Here is a 12460-nt window from a genome sequence, read left to right on the forward strand (position 1 = left end):
ATGTTAAAAAGTTATAATGTAAACTGCGCCCGATTTATTAACTTATCAAATTTTGACTTATTAAAGTTTCTATGTACACCGTTTTCATTTAGCACTGTCTTGGAATAGAAGTACCCAACAAATTGGTTTAAGTAATGACTATATAAATAAAAAAAATGATATTAAAAGATTTTTTAGTTCAATGTTACGGTTTACCATTTCTAAGTCCAGGAGTGTATCTGAATATTTTGTCAATTATCTAATGAAATTAAAGCCTAACGATGAAAGAGTGACACGATTTGCGGATTTTGAAAATCCTTTACAGACTAATGATAATGAGATTGAAGAAACTATTTAATTTGAACTTATTGATTTAAAAGCAAATAATATACTGAAAGATTTATATAAAGAAATCACAGATAAAACACAAATTTAATATTGTTTTTTAAACCATTCCTGATGATTTTACAAAAATAAAAGAATTATCAACGTATATAATTACATTATTTGGTTTTCGAGTATTCGAAAAATTGAACTCGAAGCGAGTCCAAATAATTGAAATTAACTTGAGTCTACTCGAAATAAAAAAAACGTCCAACTTTTTTTTTTTTTAGTTAAAATTTTTGTTTTTATTTATATCTATAGAAATTTTTAATTTTATATAATAGTCACGGACTGATTAGAATACTTCCGTGGACCCCGGGTTGGAAACAGTATGGCCCAGTATAAATGATAAGTATTTTTATCAATATATCAAATTACGTTAAAATTTAGTATTATATAGGTAGTCGAACACATCATCATTTTAAGTTGGCTTAAATGTCTTAGTGCAATAATACACGGTAAGGACAGAAGTACAATTTGACGTCAGAGTTCAACTATCACACACATATATCGAGTGATATATTTTCTATCTTAGGACGAGCAACTTTAGATCTAAGCAATATCAAATGTTTGTGTATCATATCCGCTTGTCATTCGATCTACCACTGGTTAACTCTAGGATCCAAATAACATGTATGTGATTTTAATAACTTTTTATACTATAAAAATGTATTATTTTATTATTTTACTATATTTTTATAAATTTATTTATGGCTGATTGCATGAAGGGCGATAATTTATCAGTGCTTTAATTAACAAGCTATTGAACAGATTACGTTTCATAAAAATATTGTTAAATAATAAGATTATAACTGCTTACGTGGTTGGGGGTTGCATACAAATATTGTTCTTAACACGTACAACCATAGATAATAAATAATTATATGAAAATATATTAATATCTGTATCATATATATGTACATCAATCGTCTATCATTATTATTATCACGTTGTTGGGTTAGGATTACATAATCGCGATTCGCGGACAGACCGATGACGGACGACGGGCGGCGGATAGTTCAGTGGGCGGCATCGACACCACTGGGGCCGACGGTGTACACCTTGAGAATGGCATTGGTAAAGGCGTACCGGACGGCCGGATCGTGATACTGGACGACGCGTTCCTCCAACACCAACGACTGGACGAACAGGACCGGCGGACCGTCCCTGCGGCTTATGTCGCCGGTGACCAGCGCCACGCATCCGGTGGACGTGAGCTGCACGTTCACCGACCGCACGAGGAACTCGCATTCAGCGAACCGCTGGTACACGATGTTCTCGTGGATCTGACGGTGGCCCACGGCGGGCCTCAGGTCACGCGCCTCCGCGGGCCCTTGGCCGTCCACGTGCGTGTACTGCGCGCCTTCCGTGAAAAAGCGCCACGCCTCGTGCGGGGCCCCGACCAGCGTCAGGTAATATCCGTACACGAAGTGCCGCGCGGCGTGCACGACGTCGTCGTAATGCTGGTGGCCGTGGTACACCGGTGCCGGTCCCGCTACCGCCGTCCGAGGGACGGTCTCTGCGCGTTCGTCGACCGACATGTCGGATATCAAGATCTTCGCTTGGTGCACCACCGCGAGAAAATCGTTTCTCGTTCGTTTGATAATAATAATGTACAATACCGTACGGCCGGGACAGCGATCAATGGCAACAACACAAATGTGTTAATAATAGCGCCCAGATATTGTTATAATAATTTATTGTTTGTTGTTAGGTGTACAGTGCGTTGCGTTGCCCGGGATTATCAACAGTCGCATTTCTAGGAGCTTGCGTAATTGCGTTTTTTCTCCGGTACCAATAAACGCGCGGGGCCGTAGCCAAACAGCCTGTTCAGGCAGGGTTTAACGGATTTCCTTTTTTAAATAAAATTGAATGATTTTAAACGTCTGTTTCATTTGAAATTAGAAAGTTTGCAAGTCGAAAAAAACCTATTCGTAATTGAACATCCTCTCCATCCTGAATGTTTTGCCGGCCATGGTCTTGTACACGTGGACAAGTAATCCGTACTCTATAATCACACGGAATGCGCACTCAAAACGTGTTTTTCGGCGGCTAGGGAAAAATATTTCTAGGTGACAAATCTTACTTACGGCTATCTATCTCGTAACATGGGCGCTTCCATACTAAGAACTGTGGTTTAGCATTTTTTTTTCATTATTTTACGCGGTAACAACAGAATGTACATATAATAAATATTAAGATTTTTGAGAATTTATAATAATATTTCAAATAATTGTTGATTGCTAATAGTTGTATATTCACGCTTAGTACAAGTTATGGATATTCGGTAAGATCCAAAATCGTATATTTATTTCTGTTTTTGATTTATTTTGTGTTTCAACTAATAGTCGCTTTTAAAGTGTTCGTGAATTTCAATTACGGTGCACCGTTGTGTACTCGTCAATTTCATAATAAATTCGTACTGATCGAGTTGATCAAAATAGTATTGATCATTATCATCATAGTGTCCACCGCGGTAGTGAAACACGAATTTAACGATAAACAAGATAAACAAAATCATACACATTTCAAAATCTATAATAAAAAAATGTCGTTTTAAAGGTAGAATAAAAATATAAAAATAAGTATCAATTTTAAAACACAAATTTGCGCCACTGGTATAGGCACAGTTAGCCATAACCTTGTTACGCCACTGGCTGTAACTCAAAAACTATTCAACGTACGCACATGAAATTTGGAAATAGTAGTTCCTCTAAAGTTGGTTACACACTATGCGTTTTCGACGCAGCGTTATACATAGTTCGTTTTAGACGCAGCGTTCGAATACCAAAAATCAAACACGCATCAATATATAGTTATGTTCACACCAGGGAAAAAAACCATGCGTCCGAACGCTAGGAAACACGCAGGTTTAATTTTGAATGTTTTGGACACGGCAACATCTAAAATTAAACATTGTATTTTCCATGTTGTATTTATAATGGACGTTTGCGACGTAGCGTTTTGCAGCGTTTCGGTTTATAATCCGTTATAATCAGTTTATTTGGTTACCAGAAAAAGTAACTTTATATTGACTTTCCTGAGGAGGCCTTTTAAGATTTGGTGGGTGCATCCACCATCAACGATTAGTTACTATTTTTTTTCTTTCCTTGCGTTGTTACAGTCTTTTATACAATGCATAAATTAAGCAACCGGCTTCCATATCATCTAATGTATTTATATATAATCCGTTTAACGCCATTTTAAAACAAATTAAATAACATGAGTAACAAAAACGTTGTACGATGTATACATAAGTACGTTTAAATACCAAATGACAGTATTTTTGACAATGAAGTTAGGTTACAACATTTCCCGTGTGTACGCTCCTGATAATATTTGTTTTAAAAACAAGTTGTTGAAACGCCTACGCTAGCGTCTAAAACGCGTAGTGTATAACCAACTTAATACTTTCACTGTGTAATAAGAAAGGATTTTTCGAAAATCCCAAATTTAAGGGTCGAAACAGTTTTGGATTGGATGTATAAATTTTTTATTTTTTTGGTTACCTAGGAAATATTTGACTTGTTTAATATGTTGATTTTAATAATCACTGATTAAGAATTATGTAAATTATTAAACTGTATAAATCAATAATTTTCGATTTATAACATTTATGCTTTTTTCAACCTAACATTTTTGGGTAAGGGATTTGTGCCAATTTTCTAATCTAAAATAATAAATTATCCCCCGGGGGAGAACGGGTAATTCAACTATATAAAAAATAATGTTTGTTTATGTGTCCTTTGTACCTTCTTAAACTACTCGACATGTTCGACGGTTTGTGTTCAATGGACTCCGAAACCACAGAACCAATTTCGATGATTTGGCATAGAGATAGATTAGACATTGGAAAAGGACATAGCATACCTTTTGTTACAAAAAAAGTAAAGGGAAGCATCAATGGACCTGATAAGGTCCGAAGTGCAGTTTTTGTTTGGTTGTTGCTACAACAATTGAAAGCATCTTCTCCTCCAAAAACGACTTTCTCCTCTTCTTTTTAATCTTTATACAAGATGTTAATTTACAAGAACTTTACTGTATGTTGAAGTGTAGATGTATTACACATGGAACACAATCCAACTGAATTTTTAAATTCACTTGATTCACCAGAAATTCCGCCGTACGTTCTAACATTGAAAATTGACGTTCACATCATTATTTTATGGAACATCAATCTACCACCCCTCTGCAATGATGCTAGGCTTTCAGTGAAAAATTTGATGAACCTCATAATCAAAGCCATCATTTTAAACGGAAGATTTAAAGACGAAAATGTACAATTACCACGCATCCCAATGACTCCAACAGATAAGCCATTGGAATTCAAACTTTTGCAGTTTCCAGTACAACTCGCTTTTGCAATGATCGTTAACAAAGCACAAGTACAATCAAAACAAATGTGTGGACTGAATTTTGAGAATTCATGCTTCTCACATGGACGTGGCCTGCTCACGCGTCAGAAAACCTTCTGATTAATTTATGTACGCACCACAGAACGAAAAAAAAATATTGTGTAATCCAAATACATTTCAATAAATAGCAAATATTTGAAACCTCGAATTATCAGACTTTTCTCGATAAAATGAATAAATAAAAAAAATTTTTTTATTTATTTAGAAAAAATACAATCTGAACATTATATGTACAATAAGAATTTTTGTTGACATTTTTTTTTTTCAATATAGCTTGATTTAATCTGTGAAGAGGCTCTTATAATGTTCAACTTAAAAAATAAGTTGAACATTATTTTTAGGATAGATTAAATATCATTAAATAATGATACAGCAAAGCGCGATAGACATGGCTGTATTTAATATTTCCCTATTACAATACATAACAAATTATTATTTCAACCGTTATTTCGGGTGATTTATACTTAAAAAGGCATAGGTTCAACGGTAACACTCAAAAGGAGTTGAACACTCACAATTTTTTCAACGGACAACGTCAGGAATTACTCATTCTTTGATCATTGCTACTTCTCAAAATTATATGAATTTGAAATTTGACATGGTGGTCTCTCCAATATTCAATACATGCAATAAAAAGGGATTTTAAAATATATTGGAACCGACAAATATGGTAATTCAGAGGTAATTCAGCGTACCACCAATACTACTATACCGATTCATTTGAACTTACGTTTTATTTGTTTTATAACCAACAGTTACACCAAGTTTGGCTTTAAATAGTCTAAGACAGAGGTTCCCAAACTTCTTATAGTACGACACATTTTGGAAATTATTTCAATTTTGACGACCCAAAATAATATCATTGACCTTTTTTTTTTTTTGCTGTTTTCATTATTTTAAATCGAAGAAAAGTATTTTATTTATAAAAAAAAAGTTTATAATATATAATTTAATCAGTAAGTATATAATTTTAATGTAAAGGATGTAATTGTTTCCTATTTTTTATAACTGGATTGATATCCACTTTTTTATTTCGATTGCAAAGAACTTGTTGTAAGCTCATCATCAATTCATTTTCTTTTTTTAACCGCTGACTCAGATATTATCTCTGTTTCTTCAGTTTTCGCAGAACTTTGAGTCATTGACTTTTTATTTAACCATTTGTCCATAGTAACTGTACAAAAGCAGAAAAAAAACGAATTTATTGGTTATTTGAAAAATAGTAAGATTTAAACTGCGTTCATGTATCGTATTCAGTGTACCGTTTGTTACTGAAAATAATCAATTTATTTGAACGTAATGCAGGTACTTATTTGTTTTAAATATATTGCTATATTTTCAATAATCATTAATCCGATTGCGTTGTATTGAAACAGTCGAGCATAGACATATAAAAAAATATTATTATGTCTATTAGTCGCAGTAAATTTTTAATTGTCACAGACGCCAATAACAGTTATAATAAAACTAACTAAATAATTTAACATCAACCATAAATAATAGAAATACATGAAAAATATAATGTGACCCACTAAATATATAATCGCAACCGACAGTTTGGGAACCTCTGGTCTAAGGTAATAATTTATTAAAACCTATGTCATGGCCAAGAATGTTCCGTGCGAAGCCGGGTAATTAAGCTAGTAGTATATACTGAACATCATTGTATTTCTGACTTTATGTTTATATATTATCCCTTTCATGCCTTATCCCATGAATAATATTCGTGGTTTCGAATGGGCCGAACTCGATTGAAAGTGATTCATCATAATGTCTCACATTATAAAATTATCAAAATTATAATAATATGACTCCATGGAAACGAACATTCTTGTCTTCTGTATTAAAATATTTTATTTATTTCATCTAAATAGTGGTTTATATACTTATATACTTCATTCGGTATAAACGTTCACTTATTCAATTTTTTTTTTTTTTTTTATTAAAAAACATTTACAATCTGTACAATAAATATCATACGAGTATAATATATAAATATATATAAATGATATATAAATATATAATATTGAAATTAAGGATTAATAATACATATTTTATTTAATATTTATGCTTTAGAGTTTAAATGTGTTATACTAGTAATTTAAGCGTACACATATGTTTTATGCGAAACAAAACCATTCAGTAAAAATGCATAATAATAGTTCCATTTTTTATTTTAAGAAAAATACTATGATTGTGATGGAACGTTATTATTTTTTCGTGAAAACAAATGGACAAATTTTAACATAAATAATAAAATTATAACACATTCTTTTAGTAGTACTCCGAAGAGTGTACAGATATAGTGTACTACATACAATTACAAACAAATTAATTAAATATTCAGCCAACAACTCATTGAATATGAGAACACGAGTATGTAATGATATTTTTGGTCCCGCCTCGTCGTCGGATTGATTCAAAATCTGTAGGCGAGAAAAAAACTGCAACCAAAACGGTTTGCAGCCTATAATAACGTGATCGATTAGCGATGACAGGCCAACTTGAGCCGTACGAGACCATTGCACACGCAGCAGTCCATTTACGTACCACCGGACTCAGCAAACCAATATCTAAATGATGGGTTTCAATTTATTCGGTTCGGACATGGACACCTTCAAGTGACCCTTGTCGTTAGCCTGAAACGTGTACAACAGCATCGAACTCTTGTTGTTGCACCCAACCCTGTACGCGCAAATACAAGTTGTCTTCAGGTCGGTCTGTTCAATCTTGTCGCCGTCATTGGAATAGTCGCAGTACCCTTGCAACAAGCTCACGTCCACGGACCCGTTGGTGATCACCTTCTTCTGGTACTGTTCGCACGCTTCCGAACACATCTTCCGGCCTCTTTCCGAGAACTGTATGCTCGACGCAATGTCCGCTTGCAACGTGATCAGTATCTCGCAAACGTTTATCGACTTACTCGTCGGAAACAATGGACCTGCAGTGATCATGTGGACAAAATCATATATATATTAGTAACCGATAAATAAGGGCTACGATAAAATACGATAATTCTGCAGAATAGGAAACGAGTAATTTCAATCGTGGGTGACGTGTGCGAGCCTCGAGCAATGACGGCAATATACCCAAGACAGAAATCACGTACTGTTTTTTGTCGCGCATCTTATATTTTTTACTGCTTTTGCGTAGCATTACAAATGTCACGATACCACATTTTAATCGTGAGAAACAAACAACTACATAATGATACGGGCCTACCATACCTAGCTGCATGGATAACGTAATTTTAAAAATGTCCACGAAAAACTTCAAAAATCTGATGGAGCATTCCATTATAAAATTGGCAGAAGATCCATCAACCTAAGGTTAAAAACACGGCTACCACAAGATATTTTACTTGAACCCAAAGAAGAAACCTCAGATTCAGACATGAATCTAGACTTATAAGCTCACCAAAAATGTATAAATATAATTGTATACTAATTGTAAATTGATAACTTAAATGATATTGTAAAACTACTTTGCATATTGATACAATTAAATGAATAAAAAAAAAACCTTTTATTTATTTTAACAAAAATAAATTGCTGGACTATGTACGTTACCCAACACATCCACAGGATCACGGAACAACCCGATTCCGCTGGAAAGATATTGCGTCGTGATCTCCGGATCATCATTTCTGCTTTCGGCGGGTTTGTCAGTACTGTGCCCATCGTTGCATCGTTGTACATTATACGAGTAGGTTGTTGGCAATCGAACCGTCGGTTCGACGATAACTACCATAGAAATAATTGTACCTCGGATCCACCAATCTTGTAAAATTATTATTATCATTAATACTTACGTAATGGTCGGCACCAGGCGACCGAACACAGTTGAAACATCAGAACCGTCACGACAATGAGAAAAACTTGAAACATCTTATAGATCGTGATGATTGCGAATAGTTTTTCCGACAGTCAAATGTAAGATTTAGATATAATAGATTTTTTTAATGGTCGACTTTTATGCTGTTTATTTAATTTGTACTGTAATATTTTTTCTATTATTTAGCTTGTATTCTGGCCAGTATATTTTATCAAGCAGCATTAATTTGTTGAATTATTCCTAACTTGGCACCTTATGATATCACGAATTGGGAACCGAAAGGAAAGACTTAAAATTATCAAATGAGGAACACGATGATGTTTATTATTCATATAATGGTGATTACAAGTAAACATCGATATTTTTAACCACAGCGTTGACCATTGGTTGTAACCACTACGTTTAGTATGCACGACCTAACGCTTTGTAATAATATAATGACTCGTATATTATTCAAATAAATACACGCAGTGACGATATGGTTTTTCGGATCCATTTATATGGCCTTTTCCGAATAATGAGTTGTTTATTTTTGACTGCGATTACGTTAAACGTATTTTTTCTACACGGTCTTCACAAAAACTACAGATTCCTTGTTTCTGACGGGAAAGTCGCTAAACACTTGTCGAAATATAACGATTGAACAGATCGACGACCTAACGACAACTTGCATTTGCGCGTACGGAATTAGGTGCAACAACAAGACTTTGATGGTGTTGTACACGTTTCAGGCTAACCATAACGGTCACCTGAATACGTCCATGTCCGAGCCGAATAAATCGCAACCCATTACTTCAATAACCACATTGGGTTGCTGTCGATTAGCACGCGAAGGGGATTACTGTACTCGGCTTAACTTGCCACCGTTGACGATCGACAATAACATTTTTTTTTAAAGAATTTTGTATTTCCTCTTTTAGGTCTGATGCACGCATATGCTTATTATGCCAATAAATTGTACAGATTGCATATTATCTTGATATAAAAAAAAAAAAAAAAAAAAGATCTGATGCAATATTTCGCCATCACTCGTCGGTTCTGTATTCGCGTTGTACAAATAGATGCATAAAGAAAAAATTATTATTTTCGCGTGCCCCGTGTATAAAAAGTATATCTTTAAAAAAAAAAAAAAGGCGATATTGAGTACACCCGTTCACCGATAATCGCCTCGCACGCGGGTTACATCTTTTACACGGTTTTGAAAAATCTTCGAGAAAATAATGAAAAATTCGTTATTCACTTTCAAATGAACGTGAAATGGTTTGACGAGTTGGCTGTAAAAATGTCAACAAAAATCAAGTCTCAAGATACACGTACGATCAATATAGCTCGATGACAAAACTTTCAACAAGATTTCGCCCATTACTTTTTAATTTTTTCAGACAATTAGCGGCGACATGACTGCACAAGTTGGTCACATATCGTTGCTCACGTCTTGCATTGCCGTACGTCCATCTTGAATTGTCTGCTGCACACAATAACGTTGCCGCAGCGTCATCGGACACGAGAATCCGGTTCGTAGTACATCGTAGTTGTCGACCGATTGATGCACACGTCCGATTTTTTGTCGCAAAACGTCAGAAATTGTCGACGTTGACATCGGACTATTCAACGGTGAGTTGAAAAATGATCAAGAAACACGGAACATCGCTGATGAGAACCACCACGATCGGACACCAGTCCCTGAATTAATATCCTCCGTGTGGTTTTCCCGTATTTTGACGGAAAAAACAACGAGTAGATGAATTATCTATGTCATATATTTTTTATACATCATGTATGCGAAAATTGCGTTTTTTTTTATGTTTATAATAAACCTCCACCGTTGTTGATCAAATGTCAACCGAAATGAAATTTCATCGAAATTACGTTTCATCACGACTACGCTGACCACTGACCATCTGAGGTACGGTTATCGCAACAAAAACGCGTGCGTGCGCATTCAACCCGTGGCCCGATGGACGAGTGTGGGATTTTTAAACGCGCGGTACCGCGTTCGCATTCCAAGTCACTCGCAGCTGAATTGATTATCGCAGGTCCCCGAGTCCGCTTTTGCACGAGCCGCATAAAGTTTTTACACCGGTACGTTTGATCCCGCGTAATACAACGACTTACAGCTGTTACTCGAATACTCGACGAACATTCGCCGGTATCGTTGAACCGGGCACATACCGGAGAATTTAAGCGTAACGTAACTGTAACGCTCAAGTGTGTACGGTGTATCAGTGGTGGGTTTTGTCACTCACCAAGGGATGAGCTAATGGAGGTCCAAGAATTCAGTAAGTTGTTCTTTAAATCTATATAAAATTTTAAATTACAGAACATGTTTTTGAGTCCCTCGTAAGTAAGTAATTTTTTTCACAATAGTAATACTTTTTAAATAGTTACATTATTGGTATCAATTTTAATCTGAAACCATTTTTAAAATATAGGTATACGCATATAATTAACAACAAAAATGAGCTATTTATTTATAAAAAAAATATATTATATAGGTGCCACATTCATCAATGACAATTTTTTTTAACACAAATGTAAATTTATGTCAGACATTGCATACGATGTTACACGATAATAAACTGTGAATAACTAATAGATAGACCGGCGTACAACCGACACAGAATAGCTCAAAACCCTAAACGTCTAACCCTAAACAAACTAGTCGTTTGTAACAAGTAACACTCGAGCGAACACGTACTTTGTTATATTACATTTCAATGCTCCAGTGTGCACCCGGCTTTATCTCGGCAAAAAACAGACGTGTACATCGAGTCTAGATTTCGTATTCTTTTATAAACGGAATTTATAAACTTTTTACCGCTCAAACTGTACATATATATGAATTATACGAACTGTTAACATATGTGTTTTTTATGTTGGTATTAAATTAAAACTATTAGTAAAATCTTTGTTTATTAAAATATCAACTGACCGTTCTTCCTTCGTACGCACATATTTAGTAGTGTACTCGAATAAAACCCGTAAGCGTCTCCTAGGGTTAATACGCAGTCAATATATAAAGAAACAAACAAATAGTTAATAATAGAAACAAATAAATTCCACCAAGCCAATATTTGTACATTTTAGAGATCGGTTTTTGAAACATCATCATCTGAATCTGAATTAATATAACATTTTGAAAGCTCTCTAATATTTCTTTCGTTATTAACACTATTATGAATCAACTCTCCCTCCTCACGATGGCCACGTAAATGAAAATTTTGACGACTATCGAGACAAGTTTTTTCGTTTTTCTTACATTTTCTTTTGAACATGATTAAATCCAAGCTAAGCAAATGTACAAATAGTTCCTATGAAATAAGTGTTTTTAATATTATTGTCGTTTTAATCTACAAGAATACGCAATCGCTTAGTAATAATATCAAAAATACGTAGGTAAGGTTTAATTTGTACATCGCGTAGTGCTTTCAAGTGTACACAAATAATGAAAACGATTAACAAGACGAAAGAGAAAACATTTAAATCGCTGTGGTGATTATAGCCAACGAAAATTTTTCACCGATTCATAAGGTTTTTTATTACGAATGGCGTACTTCAGATAATGTTGCCTGAGGATCTAAACACATTAATTTACTACCCACATTTATGTTTTCGGGCAACTCCGTACACATTTAATAATCATCTTTATAAAGAAAAACTGAAGACAAATTAATATTTTAAGTTGTAATACAATCCTACAATGTAATTCGTTTTATAATGACATCATATCAGAAAAGAAAAACATAACATATATATATACGTTTATATATAATAATATACATTGTATATATGTATATCATTTTAACATGAATTACTTTTCATTTTAAATTGAACTTGAATAACACGAA

General features: G+C 34.3%; 1 protein-coding gene across 1 annotated transcript; it reads left to right on the top strand.

Annotated features, from left to right (window-relative positions):
- The first annotated feature begins 4430 nt into the window (after positions 1 to 4430).
- On the top strand, positions 4431 to 4838 carry LOC112687867. The gene has a single exon (XM_025560831.1). It carries the CDS (start codon positions 4431 to 4433, stop codon positions 4836 to 4838), a length of 408 nt encoding a protein of 135 aa, XP_025416616.1.
- The last annotated feature ends 7622 nt before the right edge of the window (positions 4839 to 12460 follow it).

Source organism: Sipha flava, unplaced genomic scaffold, assembly GCF_003268045.1.
Source record: "Sipha flava isolate LNK unplaced genomic scaffold, YSA_version1 369_pilon_pilon, whole genome shotgun sequence".
Lineage (NCBI taxonomy): Eukaryota > Metazoa > Arthropoda > Insecta > Hemiptera > Aphididae > Sipha > Sipha flava.